This window comes from Odontesthes bonariensis, chromosome 1, assembly GCF_027942865.1.
Source record: "Odontesthes bonariensis isolate fOdoBon6 chromosome 1, fOdoBon6.hap1, whole genome shotgun sequence".
In the NCBI taxonomy this organism is placed as follows: domain Eukaryota; kingdom Metazoa; phylum Chordata; class Actinopteri; order Atheriniformes; family Atherinopsidae; genus Odontesthes; species Odontesthes bonariensis.
Genome location: NC_134506.1, coordinates 42,488,240 through 42,510,701, shown reverse-complemented (window position 1 = coordinate 42,510,701; position 22,462 = coordinate 42,488,240). Strand labels below are relative to the sequence as shown.

Sequence of the window (22,462 nt, the reverse complement as noted above, 5' to 3'; positions counted from 1 at the left end):
ACAACGCATGATTACCGGGGCGCATGATTACCGGGGCGCATGTTTACCAGGGCGCATGATTACCGGGGCGCATGTTTACCAGGGCGCATGATTACCGGGGCGCATGTTTACCAGGGCGCATGATTACCGGGGCGCATGTTTACCAGGGCGCATGTTTACCGGGGCGCATGTTTACCGGGGCGCATGTTTACCAGGGCGCATGTTTACCGGGGCGCATGTTTACAGGGGCCCGTGGCCTGGTAAAAAGTGTCAGGTGACGTGCCTACACAGAGACCTCCTTTCTCCTCGGTGAGGACTGGAAACACTCGTTATAGCAGTTACAGACTCCACCTGGTGACAAAGAAAAGTCTGACACGAGCCTTTAAATAAAAATGATTTATTCTCTTTCAATATAGTTTTGTTCTATCATAGCAGAAAAGAGCCTCCACGCCACTCAGTGTTTACAGGGGCCCAACGCATGTTTACAGGGGCACAGCGCATGTTTACCGGGGCACAACGCATGTTTACAGGGGCCCAGCGCATGTTTACAGGGGCACAGCGCATGTTTACAGGGAAACAACGCATGTTTACAGGGGCCCAGCGCATGTTTACAGGGGCCCAGCGCATGTTTACCGGGGCGCAGCGCATGTTTACCGGAGCGCATGTTTACCGGGGCGCATGTTTACCGGGGCGCATGTTTACCGGGGCCCAACGCATGTTTACAGGGAAACAACGCATGATTACCGGGGCGCATGATTACCGGGGCGCATGTTTACCAGGGCGCATGATTACCGGGGCGCATGTTTACCAGGGCGCATGTTTACCGGGGCGCATGTTTACCGGGGCGCATGTTTACCGGGGCGCATGTTTACCGGGGCCCAACGCATGTTTACAGGGAAACAACGCATGATTACCGGGGCGCATGATTACCGGGGCGCATGTTTACCAGGGCGCATGATTACCGGGGCGCATGTTTACCAGGGCGCATGATTACCGGGGCGCATGTTTACCAGGGCGCATGATTACCGGGGCGCATGTTTACCAGGGCGCATGTTTACCGGGGCGCATGTTTACCGGGGCGCATGTTTACCAGGGCGCATGTTTACCGGGGCGCATGTTTACAGGGGCCCGTGGCCTGGTAAAAAGTGTCAGGTGACGTGCCTACACAGAGACCTCCTTTCTCCTCGGTGAGGACTGGAAACACTCGTTATAGCAGTTACAGACTCCACCTGGTGACAAAGAAAAGTCTGACACGAGCCTTTAAATAAAAATGATTTATTCTCTTTCAATATAGTTTTGTTCTATCATAGCAGAAAAGAGCCTCCACGCCACTCAGTGCTAAAACCTGGAACCGGATCTCCAGTCACTGCAATCGTCCTTTTCAGCCACCGCATGGCTCGACGCCGACCCGACAACAGTCACTTTGTGTTGGGAGAAAAAACAGATTCGGGGTGTTGGGAGGCCCGGAGGGGAGGTTCTGATCCGATTAGTTTGAGACTCAGACCGAGCAGCGCTGATCCCCCCCCACCCCATCCCCCCCGGGCCCTGATGGGAGAAGCTTCGTCCGTGCGTGTTTGTGCTGCAAAAAACTGACATCTTGCTCCAGTATGGCTGTTGATGTGGAGGCAGAGGTTTCTGCCACGAAAAAGGTCACAAGTTGAGGTAACAAAGATTTTTCCTGAAGAGAAACAGAACGGAACCGTCAGTTAAACATCTGCAATAAGTTAAACATCTGCAAAAAGTAAAACATCTGCAGGTTGTAAAACAAGTAAAACATCTGCAACAAGTAAAACATCTGCAACAAGTAAAACATCTGCAACAAATAAAACATCTGCAACAAGTAAAACATCTGCAACAAATAAAACATCTGCAACACGTAAAGCAACAACTAAAACATCTGCAGGGTGTAAAAAAAAGTAAAACATCTGCAACAAGTAAAACATCTGCAGGGTGTAAAAAAAAGTAAAACATCTGCAACAAGTAAAACATCTGCAACAAGTAAAACATCTGCAACAAATAAAACATCTGCAACAAGTAAAACAAGTAAAACATCTGCAACAAGTAAAACATCTGCAACAAATAAAACATCTTCAACAAGTAAAACATCTGCAACACGTAAAGCAACAACTAAAACATCTGCACCAAGTAAAGCAACAAGTAAAACATCTGCAGGGTGTAAAAAAAGTAAAACATCTGCAACAAGTAAAACATCTGCAACAAATAAAACATCTGCATTAAGTAAAACATCTGCAACAAATAAAACATCTGCAACAAGTAAAACATCTGCAACAAGTTAAACATCTGCAGGTTGTAAAACAAATAAAACATATGCATTAAGTAAAACATCTGCAACAAATAAAACATCTGCAACAAGTAAAACATCTGCAACTAGTAAAGCAACAACTAAAACATCTGCAACACGTAAAGCAACAAGTAAAACATCTGCAACACGTAAAGCAACAACTAAAACATCTGCAACACGTAAAGCAACAAGTAAAACATCTGCACCAAGTAAAGCAACAAGTAAAACATCTGCAACTAGTAAAGCAACAAGTAAAACATCTGCAACAAGTAAAACATCTGCAGGGTGTAAAAACATCTGCAGGGTGTAAAAACATCTGCAACAAGTAAAACATCTGCAGGGTGTAAAACATCTGCAAAAAGTAAAACATCTGCAGCAAGTTAAACATCTGAAACAAGTAAAACATCTGCAACTCGTAAAGCAACAAGTAAAACATCTGCAACTCGTAAAGCAACAAGTAAAACATCTGCAACTCGTAAAGCAACAAGTTAAACATCTGCAACTCGTAAAGCAACAAGTAAAACATCTGCAACAAGTAAAACATCTGCAACTCGTAAAGCAACAAGTAAAACATCTGCAACTCGTAAAGCAACAAGTAAAACATCTGCAACTCGTAAAGCAACAAGTAAAACATCTGCAACTCGTAAAGCAACAAGTAAAAGATCTGCAGGGTGTAAAAAAAGTAAAATATCTGCAACAAGTAAAACATCTGCAGGGTGTAAAAAAAGTAAAATATCTGCAACAAGTAAAACATCTGCAGGGTGTAAAAAAAGTAAAACATCTGCAACAAGTAAAACATCTGCAGGGTGTAAAAACATCTGCAACAAATAAAACATTTGCAACAAGTAAAACATCTGCAACAAATAAAACATTTGCAACAAGTAAAACATCTGCAACAAGTTAAACATCTGCAGGGTGTAAAACATCTGCAACAAGTAAAACATCTGCAGGGTGTAAAACATCTGCAACAAGTAAAACATCTGCAACAAGTAAAACATCTGCAGGGTGTAAAACATCTGCAACAAGTAAAACATCTGCAGGGTGTAAAACATCTGCAACAAGTAAAACATCTGCAGGGTGTAAAACATCTGCAACAAGTTAAACATCTGCAGGGTGTAAAACATCTGCAACAAGTTAAACATCTGCAGGGTGTAAAACATCTGCAACAAGTTAAACATCTGCAGGGTGTAAAACATCTGCAACAAGTTAAACATCTGCAGGGTGTAAAAATATGTTGAGAAACTGAAATTTCTTCCAATTTAAGATTTTTTTCAGGTTCATGTTTCAGTTTCAGAAAAAATAAAATAAAAAGACATTTGAAAGTTTGTGTCGACTGTTTTCTCCTGTAACAGATTATTGGCTATCTGGGTCATGTAACTAGGTATTCAGTAATTCACTTATTACACTTCACAATATTAATAGAATGTTATTAGAATATATAATATAATATTAGACTTGTAAACACACAGATATGCCTATATAAAAGAATTGAGTAAATGCACCCAACACTGCAGGGGGCTACATTTTCAATGATAAATAATAGTGTAGAAGCATTATACCATCATACATTAAGGTGTATTTACAGAGATGTATTGTTTCAAAATGAATTTGTAGTGCAAACATTAAATTAAAATACTGGAGTAAAATAATGCATGTTTTGAGTAGGGCAATGATGTTTTAACATCTAGTCTCCATTGATTATCTGTAGAATAATCCTATAAGTGGTCGTAACGTTTAAAAATTTAACGTTTGAAACACGCCGATAAATATTTTATCGCGTATTAGCGCAGGTTTTATTATTTACCTTATTTTGTAAAAGTCTGTAGCTCACATGCTTTTATTTTGAAAAAGTCTGTTGCTCACAGGCTTTTATTTTGTAAAAGTCTGTTACTCACAGGCTTTTATTTTGTAAAAGTCTGTTGCTCACAAGCTTTTATTTTGTAAAAGTCTGCTGCTGTCTGCTGTGGAACCGGAAAAGAAAGTAATCGGCGGATCCACCAAACATGGAGAAGGGTACGGAACTTTTACTCGGCCATTTTCATTTTAAAGTTCTTCCAGACGGCGGAGTCGACAGAACCAAAGTCATCTGTAAACACTGCCAAGTTGAATTGTCTTCTCAGCGTAGTAGTTCCAGTCTAAAATATCACTTAAAGGCAAAACACACAACTGATAGCAGCAAGTCATTCAAGGAAACAGACAGTGGAGCGAGGCTTCTACATAAAAACTACAGAAAGATGCTGATGTTAAAAGTGTGTTTGCACAACAAATGTTATGGCCCTTTCATTCATATGGCAGCACATTTAAAATAAAGCTAAATGCTAAAAGCTATACACTACTTTTGAATTCAGTTTTGGATTTTGCGTACGAATGCGATTAATCGTGATTAATCAGGGAAATCATGTGATTAATTAGATTAAACATTTTAATCGTTGCCCAGCCCTAATAAAAATACGTACTTCCGGTACACTCGCTTTTATTTCGAAAGGCTTCGAATTAACTTCCGGTCCTCACAGTGCAGGTCTGCAGCCAGACCCTCTTGGATTAACCTGACGTGCGCGTTTTTGGACGGTGGGAGGAAGCCGGTGAACCCGGAGAGAACATGCCAACTCCTAGAGAAAGAACCAGGAACCCTCTTACTGTGAGGAGACGCAAGTTTTTAAATATTCGTTTCAAATGAACCAACTTTATGACCCTGAAATGGCTCCACGGGCTAATTCAGCACCTGCATCCTGATAAGAAAAGGTTATAAGAAGCTTTGAGGGACTGAAAACTGAAACCAGCAGGTGCAGATATTAACAAGCAAAGTTTATTTCATGAGCTTAAGGGTTCAAATAGGGTTACTGAAGTGTGTAAATTACCTGCTGTCTGGTTATCATGTTGCATTGGAGCTGCTTATTGCCTTTGTGCCGTCTGTGTTGGCGTTTGCCTGTTCCTTCACCACAGGATCTGAGGGATAAACACACCGTCAGATTATCTGTGACAACACCAGGAAACACGCCTCAAACGCACTCATTCGTCCACAACCAGCGAGTCGAAGCTCCAGATCAGTTCCATCCAGAAAAAGGTAGTAGAAACACTTTTGGTTCTTATCAAACTGTTTTTTTTTTTTAATCATGTTGCATGTTTTTAAGAGGCTCGGCGTTCGGGTGGTACTGACAGAAGTATGGGTGCCGCATCGCCTCGGCCGCCGTCAGCCTCTGCTGGTGGTCGTAGCGCAGCAGCTTGTCCAGCAGGTCCAGAGCCTCCGGACTCACCAGGTGCTGGTTCTCTGATTGGATGAACTGCTCCCAGCGCTTCCGTGTTTGCCTGGAAGCACACGGACGACATCACGTGTGCAGATTTGTACACGACAGCATAAATGAGGGGATTTCGGTTAAAGTTTGGACTTGTTCTGATCAGTTCGTCACACTGAGAAAACCCAGGAAAATAAAACAAACTCCGCTGGGTCGGGTCGACACGATCTTATCACTGAACAGCTAAAAATCACATTTAGTACGAAGGACTGATACTGCCACCATCCAAAATAAATAAATAAATATATATATATAAATAAATGCTGCAAAATGTAAATAAGACATTAATTTATGCAAAAACAATCCTATGAAATATGAAAAAAGTCAAATTTTCATTTTAATTGGAACGTATTAAATTTCTTTCTTTATTTGTGTCGTATTGATTTATTTTTTCCCTCCAAATTATTTTTAGATATTTTTAGATTAGATGACATTTATTCATTTGATGTTTGTAATTTTTTTAATTTAAAGCTATTTACTTCTTTATTATTCGTCTTTTTGAATTTATTTTCACGTTTTTCATTTAACAAAATACTATAAAAAAAAAAAACATGGAAATAAATGCCATAAAAAAAATCTTAAATAAATTACATTTAAAAAAACAACACTGAGTTGCAAAGTAAATAAAAAGCAACATTAACACAAAATTAAAGCAGAAGAATTGATTTATTTCACATTTCATAAAATTATTTTAACATAAATTATGTTTCAATCTAATTTTAGTCACATTTATCATCATTTAGCTTATTTTTTAGCCACTTATATGTTTTTGGATTTATTTTGGATGATGGCAGTTTCGGTCTTCCGTAGTGGTGACCCTGTGCAGCTTGTTCTGGTTGGATTCTGTGGACTCGGACTGTGTTGTACTGGATCTAAGAACAGCACCTAAAATAACTCCTCGTTTTTAATACTGAAAAAAATCAGATTCCTCATTTAACGGAAGTTTCCAGTTATTTTTCGGGATATTTGTCGTGTATTAATCAGGCATTAATCTTGGTATTTGTCAGGATATTTGTCAGGATATTTGTCGTGTATTAGTCGGGTATTTGTGGGGATATTTGTCATCTATTTGTCGTGTATTATTCGTGTATTTGTTGGTTATTAGTCAGGTATTTATCGGGCATTATTAGTGTATTTTTAGTCATGTATATTTTCTGGTTATTAGTCGTGTATTTCTTGGTTATTAGTCGGGCATTAGTCAGGTATTTATCGGGCATTATTATTGTGTATTTGTTGGTTATTAGTCATGTATTTTCTGGTTATTAGTAGTGTATTTGTTGTTTATTATTCGTGTATTTGTTGGTTATTCGTTGGGTATTATTCGTGTATTTGTTGGTTATTCGTTGGGTATTATTCGTGTATTTGTTGGTTATTCGTTGGGTATTAGTCGTGTATTTGTTGGTTATTCGTTGGGTATTAGTCGTGTATTTGTTGGTTATTCGTTGGGTATTAGTCGTGTATTTGTTAGTTATTCGTTGGGTATTATTCGTGTATTTGTTGGTTATTCGTTGGGTATTATTCGTGTATTTGTTGGTTATTCATTGGGTATTAGTCGTGTATTTGTTGGTTATTCGTTGGGTATTAGTCGCGTATTTGTTGGTTATTCGTTGGGTATTATTCGCGTATTTGTTGGTTATTCATTGGGTATTAGTCGTGTATTTGTTGGTTATTCGTTGGGTATTAGTCGTGTATTTGTTGGTTATTCGTTGGGTATTAGTCGTGTATTTGTTGGTTATTCGTTGGGTATTATTCGTGTATTTGATGGTTATTCGTTGGGTATTATTCGTGTATTTGTTGGTTATTCGTTGGGTATTAGTCGTGTATTTGTTGGTTATTCGTTGGGTATTAGTCGTGTATTTGTTGGTTATTCGTTGGGTATTAGTCGTGTATTTGTTGGTTATTCGTTGGGTATTAGTCGTGTATTTGTTGGTTATTCGTTGGGTATTATTCGTGTATTTGTTGGTTATTCGTTGGGTATTAGTCGTGTATTTGTTGGTTATTCGTTGGGTATTAGTCGTGTATTTGTTGGTTATTCGTTGGGTATTATTCGTGTATTTGTTGGTTATTCGTTGGGTATTAGTCGTGTATTTGTTGGTTATTCGTTGGGTATTATTCGTGTATTTGATGGTTATTCGTTGGGTATTATTCGTGTAATTGTTGGTTATTCGTTGGGTATTAGTCGCGTATTTGGTTTGGACCCACTCAGAAAACCCGTCTCACACCGACTGGAATGAATCGGAGTGACTCTGTGCCGATACTCACTGTCCCAGCAGGTCTTTGAAGCGGGTGTCCAGTTCTATGTGATACTTGTGCAGATAGCCGAAGAGCTCGTCAGTGCCGAGGACCTTGGCGATGCGAACCAGCTGGAGAGCATTAATTTGGGTTAAAACAGCGTCCAAACCATCAGACATGATTTCTGAACGGAGGAAGCAGCAGATGGTTTGTGGACTGAGCTGGGGGGGGGGCACTAAAGGTGTTTAAACCCAGATTAACCCCTTTCTACAGCAGCTGGTTTCAACCCATTTTTAATCTTTCTATTTAATGCTGAATAACTCATGTAAACATCACAGAACCAGAGTCAAACATATAAACTGAGTAAACACTTTTCCTGTCATCCTGTCAGAATTATGTTGATTAATTACAAGCTGCAGCATTTGTACATTTAGGTTCCTACACATCTCATAACTCAGAAAGCTCCATGATTTCTATGACAAAGACGTCAGCATCTGCTGTTTCACATGTAAACTAACAGTAAGTGCACCGGGGGGCGCTGTAGAGGTGAGTCACACTACAGGACCTTTGTTTTAAAGCCACTTAAAACAATAACTCAAAGGAAAATGAGCTCAAAAAGACCCTAATGTGGCTTTAATGCATTTTGTGTCAAAAAGAAAAGGTTTCAGAGGTAAGGACGCTCTTTATTCAGAGCTAACATTTAGTGACAGTTATGGAATAAAACCCGCTGATCATACCTGGTCGTAGTTGTCTTGGCCATGAAAAAACGGCTCCTTAAGGAAGATCATGCTGGCCAACATGCAGCCCAAACTCCACATGTCCAAACTGTAGTCGTACATCTGCAAACCGAACAGGTGAATCAAAACACTGAGGATGATTTCAGAGGGTAAAAAAAGGCCGAGCGCCTCATGAATCTGTGATTACCTGATAGTCCACGAGCAGCTCAGGGCCTTTGAAGTAGCGCGAGGCCACCCTGACGTTGTATTCCTGAGCGGGGTGGTAAAATTCAGCCAAACCCCAATCTATGAGACGAAGCTGCGACACAAGAAAAGGCTCATTTATCGGGTTTTTCTTTGTTGAATCGCAGTGTTCAAGCCTTTCTCTGTGTGTTCCAACAGAGGAAGCAGCTGGAAACTAACGCACATTATAACCACTCAAAGACAGAAATACTGAGACTGAGAAACAGAAGTTTGCCCCCAAGACGATTACAGGTGTGAGATTTAAGCTTCAGGTCACAGCTTGATGTCTTTTCAAGTCCAAATTTGCTATAAAACCCCCCCCCCCCCCAAAAAAAACAGCATAAATTAATGAAAATCGTAGTTTTTACTAAAAGTATGTCCATGTCTACGGAAAAAGGCTCCAAACTGTCCACAGAAACGTCAGATATTTAACGCCAGAACCTTTAAAAACCAAATCTACAGACGACTGGCTGTAGTTATGTTGCTTTATGCTGAATTTTCTTCATTTAAAGCTACAAACAAACAGCATTTCCTCTTGTTTTTTACGCATCGGCGCTCGAGGAGCTAATCTGCAGTGTGCACAGCGGAGGAAAGACGTGCACTTCCTTGTAACAAAGACCATCGTTGGTTATTTAATAGGATACGGACGCTTTTGGGCTGCCGACGTTGTGAAATCACAGCTTTGAAAGTGTTTACGTGACTCACACGAAGAATAAATCGGGAACCTTTTCAGCTAAAGGAAAAAAACTCATTTTTAATCTTTGTCAGGAAAATGTCGATCAGTGGAGAACAGGGAGGCTTTCTAAGCGAGCACCTCATTGTTAAACACCAAATAAAAACCACAATAATCTCTATTTCAGTTAAAAATCTTCTACTTTAGCCCCCATGTGTCATTCAGAGGCGTTTTCATTAGCTTTAGAGGTACTAATTTAAAAGTAAATTAGCTTTAAAGGTAAATTAGCTTTAAAGGTCCTAATTCAAAAGGTAAATTAGCTTTAAAAGGTACTAATTTAAAAGTAAATTAGCTTTAAAGGTACTAATTCAAAGGGTAAATTAGCTTTAAAGGTACTAATTCAAAAGGTAAATTAGCTTTAAAGGTACTAATTCAAAGGGTAAATTAGCTTTAAAGGTACTAATTTAAAAGGTAAATTAGCTTTAGAGGTAAATTAGCTTTAAATTCAAAAGGTAAATTAGCTTTAAAGGTACGAATTTAAAGGTAAATTAGCTTTGTAGGTACTAATTTAAAGGTAAATTAGCTTTAAATTCAAAAGGTAAAATAGCTTTAAAAGGTACTACTTTAAAAGGTAAATTAGCTTTAAAGGTACCAATTTAAAGGTAAATTAGCTTTAAAGGTACTAATTTAAAGGTAAATTGGCTTTTACGGTACTTTAAAGGAGAAATGATATGCACATGATGGTGCATAATATGGAGGGAAGTGCATTGTAGCATTTGATAAATTATTAATAATAAGAAATGGAGGGTGCAACATTAACATTAGTGCTTTACAGAGCCAGGAAACATAACTGAATTAGCATAAAAGCAGGAGCAGCACCTTCCTCAGCTGGTGGTCGATCATCACGTTGTGGGGCTTCACGTCCCGGTGCATGATGCCCATACTGTGACAGTAGTCCAGAGCCTGAAAGGAAGCACAGATTCAGTCAGCAAACTGTTAATTATCTGCTCTGCGGAGCTGCTTCTTCTTCTTCATCCAGATGTGCAGAAAAACGCCTGCGCACCAATCTGAGGGGATCCCCCACGGTTCCTGGTTACCCGTTTATGCTCAGCTTTATGGGGTCAAACAGGCTGACGATGATCGGTTGTGGTTCGGTCGGCCGCTCAAAGTCAGCAGAAGGAAACGTTGAGTTATTCATAAAGCCCTTTTATGATCTTATTGACCACTCAAAGCGCTTTCACAAAGGAAGTCACACTCACGCAGCCCTTCTTTAAGACTTACAGGTGAAGCCCCCAAACACTGAATGATGCAGCCTGGGGATCTAACCACACATTAACTTACTTTTTAAGGGATTTTACCAGCTAACCAGAAGAAAAACCTGTTGTTGTTTCATATCTGGAAGACAAATATGGTATTTTCTTCTCAGTGTGTCAACGGGATTGTACTAATAGTGGTTTTCTGTTTTACTCCTAGGTAGAAGTTCTGTTTTACCCTGAGAGAACAGGTCTTGTATCTCAATGAGTTTCCTGGATAAAGAAAGGAAATGAAAAGAAATATATGAATGAATGAATAAATAAATAAGCTCCAACAACATAAACCACAACAGGAACCATCCATTCTGCTTACTGTAACATCTCAGACGCTTAAAAGCAGCGTACTGACGATATAAGAACATAATCGAATCATTAAGTGCACATAATTTGTGATGTTTTTCAGCTTTACACCAGCAGAAAAAGCCACTTCCTCCAACTCTTTGGTTGCTGAGAGACGCTTTTCTGCTCAAATTAATAAAATAAAACGCGCAGCATCAGTCTGAACTCAATGCGGAGGTCGCTGGATCGAATGTAAGCGGATTAGAGGTCACCGTTTAACAGTAAAACATTTAGGAATAACCTCGCAGCTTTTTAATCATTAATACGAACTTCAGATGTTCCGGTGAGTTTAAACCTTCTCAACAAACTGCTTTAAGATGATAATAACCAAGATCTATCCGAATGTCAGTGAATGATGTGAGCGTTGTCATATAGCTGAGGCCGACTTGGCCCATATGTTCGGGTCCTGTAATAAACTCTAATTTTTTGGACTGCGATATTTCAAACGTTATCTGAAGCTTTTCACAGAGACATCCAGGGGAGGGTATACCAATGACAAATAAAATTAAAAATTAAAAAAAACTCTCCTTGCCCGGAGAAGAATCCTACTGGAGTGGAAATCAGCACATCCACCCAAAGCCTCCTCCTGGTTGAAAGACCCGATTCTATTCCTTAAAGGGGAACTGCGGTATTTTCAACATTGAGCCTCTTTTCTGAGTCGTCTGCAATGTTTTAGAACCCCCCTCACCGCTTTTTTGATGTTTACTGCTGTCTCCGGTATTTGCCTAATTTTGATTAATCTCAACCTGCTTCAGAACGGCAAGTCATGTGCATGTCCAAAAAGGTCCGTAAAAGCATCATAAACGTCCGTTTTCAAAATCATCAACTCACCGGAGTGGGCAGCTCGTTCATGCTCGCACTATTTTCTTAGCCACCTCGCAGCCGTGGATAAACTTCCGCTCAGCAGTTGAATCTGACTTGCTATACTCCACACCACTTGATGGTTTCGGTGGCGGAGTAATATCAACGAACATCCAGTACAAAATGTCAAATAAAACACGACAGAAGCAACTTTTCGCCAGGAAACTTGATATGGATTACCAGTGCACACCAGTAACCACTCCGGTGAGTTGATGATTTTGAAAATGGACGTTTATGGTGCTTTTACGGACCTTTTTGGACATGCACATGACTTGCCGTTCTGAAGCAGGTTGAGATGAATCAAAATTAGGCAAATACCGGAGACAGCAGTAAACATTAAAAAAGCGGTGAGGGGGGTTCTAAAACATTGCAGACGACTCAGAAAAGAGGCTTAAAGGGGATAGAGAATCAAAATCGTCTTTTTCCCGTTTTTGGTGTTAGTTCTGAGTCTCCCCGCTGTGGGGAGTACACGCGAAGTGCCAGCAAGTGTCAGAACCTCTGTTTCAAGTACTCCCCTTTTTTGAATAGCCCCCAGAATATCCCCCAATCCGTTTTTGTGAAAAAGTGACGTCACTTTTTCAGCAATCACCCCCCCCCCCCCATACCCAAGTCCACAGCCACCCCGTTTCAGACACGCCCCTTCGGCGAGAAACAGGAACTGGTGAGCCTTCCAAGCCTTTGAAAGCGGACTATGATCGTTACATATTCTTCCCCCGGAAAGCAATGTTCGCGATCAATGGGTTTTATTTATTTTTAAGAGCATCCCCAGTACATACAACCGCCAACTTTTCCTTTGCGCTGCGCATTTCACGGAGTACAGTTTCACAAACCTAGCATGATTCCTCAGAAGACCTGTGTAGAGACAATCAAAGAAAGCAAATAGCCTACTGGTACTGTCCTGAATATCCACTTCTTTTAAATTCTATTTTCTTTCTTTCTTTATTTTTATTTTGCATCATTGTCTTTTTTTTTAAACTATTATTTTAATCTTGTATATTTTCATGTCTGTAACTTTTTTCTAGTGTAACATTTGGGGTGTACTTTTCACTCAATAAATGTATTATTTTATCATTCAGCTTATTTTTTTTTATAGGCAGCATGGTGGGGTGGGGGGAAGAAAATAAGAAAAAAATATGTATGTTGAATAACTTTGATCAATGCTCATTCTCTCAAATAAAATTTAAAAAAAAAAAAGAAGATAATAACCAACACGTCACTGTGGCCCACACTCTGGTTTCAAATGACACCACCGATGCAAGATGGAGGCGCTCGCCTCATGTTTGTAGAGTGGGAGGAAGTGGTGACGAATGGATTTATTATCAACAGTGTTGAACCACAAGCAGCAGTAAAAAACATCCTTAAAAACTATTTTCTGAAAGACTTTTCTGTAAAAGAACCAACCAAGGCTGTCAAACCCCCCCAAAAAAAACTATTTACTGAGCGTCTAACAGCGGTGATAAACATCTTTATGTCTCTATTATAAAAGAAACCTCATCACAAACCCTTTAACACGACTGTTTTTTACAACGTGCGAGCTGGAGTTTTGCTTTTACTCCAAAATAACTGCGTCCAAACAGGTGTTTTTAAGCAAGATTAAACCTGCCAAAAACAAGCCGATCAAATGCTTTTCTCCTGGCAGCATCAGCGCGTTCGTCCTCTGGCAACAACTCATTCAGAACCGGCTCAGAAACCACAACCGACTCCCAGATAATTATAAAACCGTCTCTGATGAGCAGAACTTTTTCATATATCTGACCAAACTGTAGATGTCACAGATGGCTGGGCGAGTTAACTCGTTATTATTTATTTAACTTGTTAATTATTTAACGCCGATAAATATTTTATTGCGCATTAGCGCAGGTTATATTATTTATTTTATTTTGTAAAAGTCTGTTGCTCACAGGCTTTTATTTTGTAAAAGTCTGCTGCTCACAGGCTTTTATTTTGTATAAGTCTGTTGCTCACAGGCTTTTATTTTGTAAAAGTCTGTTGCTGTCTGCTGTGGAACCGGAAAAGAAAGTAATCGGCGGATCCACCAAACATGGAGAAGGGTACGGAACTTTTACTCGGCCATTTTCATTTTAAAGTTCTTCCAGACGGCGGAGTCGACAGAACCAAAGTCATCTGTAAACACTGCCAAGTTGAATTGTCTTCTCAGCGTAGTAGTTCCAGTCTAAAATATCACTTAAAGGCAAAACACACAACTGATAGCAGCAAGTCATTCAAGGAAACAGACAGTGGAGCGAGGCTTCTACATAAAAACTACAGAAAGATGCTGATGTTAAAAGTGTGTTTGCACAACAAATGTTATGGCGCTTTCATTCATATGGCAGCACATTTAAAATAAAACTAAATGCTAAAGGCTATACACTACTTTTGGATTCATTTTTGGATTTTGCGTACAAATGTGATTAATCAGGTAAATCATGTGATTAATTAGATTAAACATTTTAATCGTTGCCCAGCCCTACACTTTATATTTATTTACTTTTATCAAACAGGTCAAATTAAATGATTAATCAGCTCCATGTCAACCAAAAACATCTTCATAAACACGACGAAGGAAAGGAAGCTTACCTTGAGAAGCTCATACATGTAGAAACGGATATCATAGTCTGTTAGCTTCTGATAAAGCTCCTGTGGACCAAATGGAACACACGTGTCAGAAATCATTTCAGGGAGTCATCAGATGCATGATTACAGAGGCTTCTACACATGTGCAGCACTAACTGGAGGGTTATGCACGTATTAATAATGGTCATAAATGCCTTCGCGTGAATGGTAGTTCTGCATGTAATGCCGGCCAAACTCAAGTACCTTAAAATCTGTGTTATTGATGTACTCAAAGACAAGCGCTGGTGTTCTGGACTGCAAAGAGAGGACAACAGCAGAAAGGTGGAGATCATTAGCACGACCGGATTAACGAGGCCGACATGCCGACGTGCAGCGCAGCGGCCGCGGCTTTCCCACTCACCACCGGGTCTTTGACCGTGTCCACCAGGCGGATGATGTTGGTTCCTCCTCGCAGGTTTTCAAGAATTTTGATTTCTCGCTTGATCTTCTTCTTCTTGACGGGCTGAGAGTAAAAAAAAAAAAACAATAATAATGTATATAATATAATTAAACAATAAACAGGGAACGTGTATCACAGGAAAATCTCAAATAACTCTGAAGCCCACGGAGGATTCGTCGGTCTCACCTTGAGGATTTTCACCACCACTTTTTCACTGTTGGTCACATTTATGGCCTCAAACACTTCGCTGTACTTCCCTCTGCCGAGTTTACGCACCAGCTGGTAGTTGTCTTGATTGCTGAAAATAGTGGAAACATTTAAACATTTTTAAATCCAGGTTACAAACATTTCTGTTCTCATGCGTCTATGCATGAAATCTGCACGATATCTTTGAATTTATCTGGACTGTTGCTTGTTTTTAAATTCATTTAAATAATTTTATTTGTTTCTCTTTATGTTCTTTTATGTATTTTTAATTCTTCTTCCACTCCCTGCTGCAATGTTTTTATTTTATGTGAAGCACTTTGAACTGTTTTGTACATGAAATGTGCAACAAATAAATTTGATTTGATTTGAAATGGCATTTATGGCGGCCAGAAATATTATCGAGCTAATTGTAATTATCATGCGATTAATTGATGTATTGAATATGGCGACAGGCCTAAGTGCTGAGCTGTACCTCCAGTTTGGCACGTGTGCGTCGTAGTCCCAGTACTCCCTGTTCTTCTGCGTGTTCACGTCGGTGTACACCCGAGCCTTGCTGCTGGCCGGCGTGGATCCGGGCATCGCTAGCTTTGAGGCCCCGTGCCGGAGACCTTCGCCTTCCTTTGAATGCTTGTTGGCTCGATACTGGAAGGCGGCGCACCGACTGTGCAGACTCTGAGGCTCTAAGATCCCTGCGCTGTGCTTACCATTGGCTTCAGCTGCTTGTGCTGTCTGAGGAAAGGCGACGGACCGGTCCGATGCAGCCGCCGTGCACACTGACAGAGCTACGATGACCGAGTGAGTGACGCCCCTGAGAAAGATTTTGGGCAGGATGGGACGAAGAACCGCCAGCTGCAGGGAAACAGGAGCTGGAAGTTGATATCTAACCAACTGATGATTAAGAGTACAACAAACAACCCTAGGACGAGGTGTAAAACTGCAACATATTAGGCAAGTTTTCACTTCATTTAACCCAGGAAACCTCTGCTTTTATTTGTCTTCCAGAAAAATAAATGATACATTTGAAAAGGAGAATGTTTCTGAACTGTAACGGACAAACTGCTGAAAAGAGAGTGTTTTATCCCAGTTATTTTTAAACCAACAATTAGCCCAGTGCACATCATAATTAACAGGACAATGCTGCTTAAAACATTTAATGAAACCGTTCGTCAGGCCAACGACTGCATCTCTACTTTCAACCATTTTCATTTGTGTTATGAAAGCAAATAGTTCTAGTTGAGAAAACCAGGATTTCACTTCTTATCCTTCATCTAAACCAGATCAGTGTTGGTTACCCACAGAGATGGGGACTCAGGTCACTGTGACTTGGACTCGAGTCGACTCGAGTCGCTGTTTTGATGACTTGTGACTTGAGAAAAAAATAAAAGACTTGAGACTCAACTCGGACTTGGAAGTTAAAGACTCGGCACTTGACTTGAGACACGATGACTTGAATGACTTGAGTGTTATTCAGTTCATGTTTTCAGTTTGAATATAAAATTAATAAATTCATTTAAAAAATAATATTGATTATCCGGTAGGAGCGCAGGCTGAGAATGGCGTCATGATTGGATCCCTACCCTGTCAATCAGTCATGCCCTCTCTACATACCTTAATGTTTATTGGAGAGAATAAACTCATATCAGATATGCATCAACATGTCAGCGGGACCGAGAGTCGTTGGCTGTGTTCGAAACGCATACTTCTCCTACTACTCATACTGACTTTTTTTCCGGATGCATACTAGATTCTCTGAAATGTTGGGTATGCATCATGAGGTTACTACTCATGCTCAAACTACCCAAGATGCAACGCAACGCAGTGTTTCCCGCAGTGCATTATAGTCAAGGCGGCCGCCTTAGCACACTCGCACTGCCGCCTTGCCAATGTTCCCAAAAAAAAAAAAAAATAAATGTTTTTTTTTTTTTTAAACCGAAGTAATAATGCTTTGCCAGGCTCAGACATTAAAGCTGCCGTCGGCAGGTTTTCAAAATTCCGAGTCTGATGCAACTTTCAGGTCCCTCCCCCAACCTCTAACAAGCTCCGAATCGCCCCCCAAACCCCTCCCCCTCTGTGGACGAGGTTGTGCACGTGAGTTCACACCAGTGCGAGCGCACACAAGCTGGGGCAGACTCACGTTCAGCAGCGTGTGCACAAGCTGTGATTGACAGGTAGGATTCCTCCACCCTAACTTGATTGGGTAAAAACAGCCGGGAGCGCTCGGTTTTTGTAAGCATGATTACAGGCTTCAGAGGGAGCTACAGATCTCGTTATTTTTCCTAAACAGCCTATTTAATATTCTACTTCCAGAATCCCATGACAGTTCAAGCTAATATGACTAAAAAAAAGTTGCCGACCTCAGCTTTAAAAGATAGCATTGATAACATTGAATTGCGACACCTACTGGTTGTTAATGTAAATAGTTAATAATCTAAATAAAAAAGTGTTACAGCTCTTAAACAGCTTTGTTATTGCTCTAACAGCCCCCGTCCCATTCCAAGTACCCCCCCCCCCCCCCGCCGGACGACTCATCACCTTGACTAAGCAATTTCCTGCGGGAAACACTGCAACGTGACGTCGCCGATCGTCATTTCCTGTCAAAACAGCGGTTTCAAGCTAGCTACAACGAGCAGCGGCGTCGAACAGGGGGGAAAAGTCAGACTGATTCACAGGGTCCAGCCTACAGGGGGGGCCCTAAGGGAAATTTTCTTCTTCTTTCGTTTTTTAAAAATCATTTTTTAAATAATATCAATATATGTTGGTAATTTATAAAAATCCAATGTTCTCTGGAAATACATCTGTTGAAATGTATATCCCAGCCTGCAAATAGGCTATAATCTATATCAGACACCCCCATTATTAGTGCGCATTGGTTTAGTCCGCCCTCTGGCGGACTTTTGATTGTACATGCGCCATCGATTTCACTCACTTCATTATTAGGCATTAAACGCAGCAGCCGGCACATGAAAGATGTCATCTAAAAAAAAAAAAAAAAAAAAAAATCAGGCTTTCAGAAAAGAAAAGAAAGGCAAGAGAGACAAAATGAAGGAAAGCAACTGCTTACTTATTTCTTTCCCAAGAAAGGTGAGCCCAAATGTCAAAATTACAGCCTACAGTAACTGATTATCCCATTCACATTCCGTTGCATACCACTGTGATACCAGCCATAGCCGTAGCCAGCTATGAGGAAAGCGAGGTCTGGACCTCGGTAATTTTCAGGGATTTTTTATTTATTTATTTTTTTAATCTCGGTTTTCGCATACACGTTTCAATTGACGTTTGTGTTTACATCACTTTCGTGAATGTGTGACTGCGTGGTACCATTTGAAAGGTCTGTTTCTGCCCTCTCCAACGGTGTGTAGTCGGTGAGAAAAGTACCGTCAACATAGTAGCTGCATACCAGTAATCAGTAGTAGAAAAATTAGACGAATTTGACGAACGATTTCCTCTGCCACTCTGCAGTGCAGCGGCGATTGCTATATACTGACGGAAAGCTCAGCTCGAGCTCTTTAGAATGATATGATTGTTATATCGATGTCATGTATGGTTCGTGAATAAAGAAGACAGCACCTTGTTATAGCAATGCACATTTATGTAGGCTGGAGACAATTTTTCACATCTAATTTAGTAATGAATTCAATATAGCCCATAAATCTTTATAGGTTGTTTAGCAACAGCTATAGCCTACAATATTCATCTATCCATCTATATTTAACTCTATTTTTTATATTGGTTACTTAGCCTTACTCTATGCCTGGCCAAATGGCCTTTGCTTGTACCAAACATTTGTGTAGGCTTGCATTGGGAAATAATCAGGTTCTTTTTAGCTATGGGTTCTTGTTACATTATAATGGTTTATTTTGCTACTAGCCTCAATGTGCATCACTGCTATATATTAAAAACTATCTATTTAAAAAAATATATATATATATATATATATATATATATATATGTATGTATATAGTAAAAAAAATCATGAAGCTCACCTATTCCTAAATCCTGGCTACGGCCCTGATAGCAGCCGAAGTCAAATAATTAAAAAAATAATCTCTCATTTTGTTGGCTACCACATAATTGTGAAATAGAAGCCATATTTGTCTTAAATGTATTTATTTTCATAATGACTATTAACCTATACAAGTGTCCCAAAAGCCTAACATAGGGTCGATGTTGGTTCAAATATGCATGGTAGTGGTTGTTCCTGGGGCCCCAAATTTGGTGCTACGCCCCTGACAACGAGGGTAGGTTCACTTCCTGTTTTCAAAACAAAAGCACCAATTGTATCGTAATGGCTTTCCCTATGATAAAAGGCAACGGGTATTTTATTTTGTGAAAATAACCGGAAGTGCGTTGCTCAATGCGGCTAGCTTTAGTAGCACCGAATTCGTGGGAACAAAATTGTAAATAGCCGGTATTTTGTCAGATTTTCAACACGTTGGGGATCTAAACGACTACTTTCTCACCTGAAAATGTTTCAAATGTTGCTAAAGTTTACAGAGTTTAGAACTTAAAGGTGGGGTATGAGATGTTTTCTGGAGCATTTAAATCATATTGTCTGAAAACCTCCTCACGACCCCATTGCACCCACTAAAATAGAATGTTTGGAAAAAAAATTAATCTTTTAGTCCATTGTAGAGGGTGTAGCAAGAGGAAATGTCTGACCAACAGAAGTAATGATGAGAGTTTCTTCTATTAGATTCTGACACGCCACTCAACCGTCAGCCCCCCTCACCTCTCCCCTCGGCGCGTTCACAGAATAGTGATTAGTTCATGTGTTTTGAAGGCGTGGTTTCGAGGGGTGGGCTGAAGGGAGAGGCAAGGTTGTGTATTTTCAAAAATATAGCCTGCAGGAACCGTTTTTCCAAGATCTCATAACCCACCTTTAAGCGAAATCAGCTTCAGGCCGGCTGATTTTGGATCGGGCAGGAGCAAAATGCATTGTGGGTAAACGCTCTGCATACTTTCTGATCGATGAGTATGCAGTATGCAGTATGCAGTATGCAGTATGCGGTTTTCGAACACAGTCGTTGTCTTCGGCTTTCGTAATTACCATTTTGACGGCAAAAGACGAACAGCACAGTGCAAAACATGTGACATCAACATCTCGGACAGTAAGTGCTCGTCAAATTAGCTAATATTATCCTGTTAGCCTAGTCTGTAGTTAGCTAACGTTAGCTTGATATGATACGGGGTGGACAGGTTGGACACATTGGCCAATGATGTTTACTGACAGTTACTTATATCTTTGTGTTTTCACTTTATCAAGATCAGATTCTGCAGGTAAAATTGCAATAATAAGGTGACTTGACTTTGACTTGACCTATTACAGGACTTGACTTGCCCAAGAAAACATTACTTGAGACTTGCACATGTGTGACTTGGTCCTATCTCTGGTTACCGAGCACAAACCCAAAAAGGGGGTTTCACTGCACTTCCACAAACCATTTGAAGGTTGGAAATGCATGGACTAAAGAGACTGCTGAAGACTGAAGAGCAAACACCTGAGCAGGTAAGAACCGCCAAGCTTAAATAAGAATAAAGTTTATACTTTTTACACTGTTTGAAACCTGTTTACCATTTGTAGAAGCTCCACTATATTTTCTTTGATTTACATTTTTCATCCGGAGCAAATAAGGATTCTGAACATCCGGGTCAGTGTGAAGGATCAAAAGAAAACGGACATCTGAAGGGTCCCAAACTGTCTTTGTGTTTGCTTTGTGCCTCACTTTGTGGACATGCACACCACTTTTTGAAGCATCCTCAATTTCTAAACTTTCTCTGCTAGTAAAGATGAGAAACTGTAGACACAATAAAAAAAACCCGAATAAGCATCAATGACCATGTAATACGCAGATATAAATAACCACCAAGTCTCACCATCTATGTAAACCTTTCATTTGGAGATATGATCCAAAAAGGTCAAGCATTACTTCCACAAATTAAAGAGAAAATAATTGATTTCTTTTTTTTTTTTTTGGTAATTTCATGACTGTTATTCCCGTTTTGTGACCATTTTTTTTTTTTTTTACTATTTTTCTTTAATCTAACAAAATTCTGTAGATGCTTTAAGTCCGACGTAATTATTTTCCCTCTTTTATGATAATTTGTGTATTTGTGGTCATTTTGCACACCCTTTTATTTTTTAAAATACTGTTATATTTCTTTAGAGTTATTCTGAGATATGTTTTATATATTTTTGCTGGATTTTTTTTAACTCTCTTTATATTATTTCCCATTTAGGTGAATCCCTTATGGCCGTCCTGTTCATCCTCTCCATCCCTGACTGTTCTGATTCTAACTCCAGGTTCTCCTGAGCCAACAACCCGTTTCTCGTAGACCCAAATCCCTGTTTAAGAGTACGCCACACCCAAAACAACTGGCTACACGTTTTTATTTATCGAGGGATTAGTGGTGTTAACTTCCAGCCACTAAACTCTCTCGGGATTAGCGAGCATCACTTACGGCACGCATTCATTTTAACGCTAACTAGGCTAACTAGTAACGGTAACCTGGCTAGCTTTCTTAGCATTAAACCGTTCAAATCTGACCCACTGCAGCTGCACTACACAACATTTCACCAGGTGAACCCCGTATTTTTGTGTAAAAACAAACATTTATACAGCGGATTAAGCATCAATAGCGTCAATTTTAGATAAAAAAACAAAATCAATAGCGATGCTAAAGTTAGCCGGCTAACCTCGTCGTAGATAGCTCGAGCTCGGAGGAAGTCCGCCCGTCATCAACGGTAGTTAGCTCGCGAGCACCAACGGTCCTTTGATATCCGCGCGGTAATGTGGCCCCACTGGGTCCGAGGGGGTCGATAAAGTGTAAAATGCCCGCAGAATGGGCGACTAAATGGTTCTGACAGATCGGTGGTGGCGGTGGCGGTGGAGGTACATCCAGCAGCGGGTCGTTAACAGAACCAGGATGGTCTTCCCTCTGCGGTAAACATCACCCGGAAGTGAACCGACCCAGAAACGGGAGAAGATATTTAGAGTAAGTAAAATAAACAATGAACAAGATTTACAACCCTGTATTCGTAAAGATGGGACCCTGTCTAAACTGTAAACGGAAGCCGAAATGCTATTAATGTTAAAATAGAAATAAGTATCATCATACAGTACAATGCTTTTATTATTATTATTATTATTATTATTATTACTATTATTATTATTACTGCTTGATAAAAACAATTAAATTCTTCAATACTTTGGGGCCTTTTTATTGTTATATTTTACTGCTTCATAAAGAAACAAATGTTTTCATTGGGTGTTGTGCAAGAACTTCATAAAGA

The 22,462-nt window shown here is 39.9% G+C and overlaps 1 protein-coding gene across 2 annotated transcripts; it reads right to left on the bottom strand.

Moving 5' to 3' along the window:
* Window positions 1–1,238: 1,238 nt before the first annotated feature.
* On the bottom strand, window positions 1,239–22,131 carry LOC142381876 (casein kinase II subunit alpha'-like). Of its 2 annotated transcripts, XM_075467170.1 has the most exons (13): window positions 21,866–22,131; window positions 15,644–16,020; window positions 15,151–15,262; window positions 14,926–15,027; window positions 14,769–14,819; window positions 14,529–14,588; window positions 10,318–10,401; window positions 8,731–8,841; window positions 8,544–8,645; window positions 7,837–7,937; window positions 5,439–5,587; window positions 5,140–5,227; window positions 1,239–1,657 (listed from the first exon to the last, which is right to left on the bottom strand). In XM_075467170.1, exons 2-12 carry the CDS (start codon window positions 15,748–15,750, stop codon window positions 5,154–5,156), a joined length of 1,053 nt encoding a protein of 350 aa, XP_075323285.1. In that variant the 5' UTR covers window positions 15,751–16,020; window positions 21,866–22,131; the 3' UTR covers window positions 1,239–1,657; window positions 5,140–5,153. The 2 variants fall into 2 exon arrangements, with proteins under 2 accessions (XP_075323285.1, XP_075323294.1); XM_075467179.1 differs by lacking the exon at window positions 14,769–14,819.
* Between the last annotated feature and the right edge of the window lie 331 nt (window positions 22,132–22,462).

Excerpts from the sequence above, each read along its gene's own strand:
- LOC142381876 (XM_075467170.1), bottom strand. The coding sequence starts at position 15,750 with ATGCCCGGATCCACGCCGGCCAGCAGCAAGGCTCGGGTGTACACCGAC. Across the intron at positions 15,263-15,643 it reads GCACACGTGCCAAACTGGAG|CAATCAAGACAACTACCAGC; the intron begins GTACAGCTCAGC and ends CACTATTTTCAG. Across the intron at positions 14,589-14,768 it reads TCAATAACACAGATTTTAAG|GAGCTTTATCAGAAGCTAAC; the intron begins GTACTTGAGTTT and ends TTTGGTCCACAG.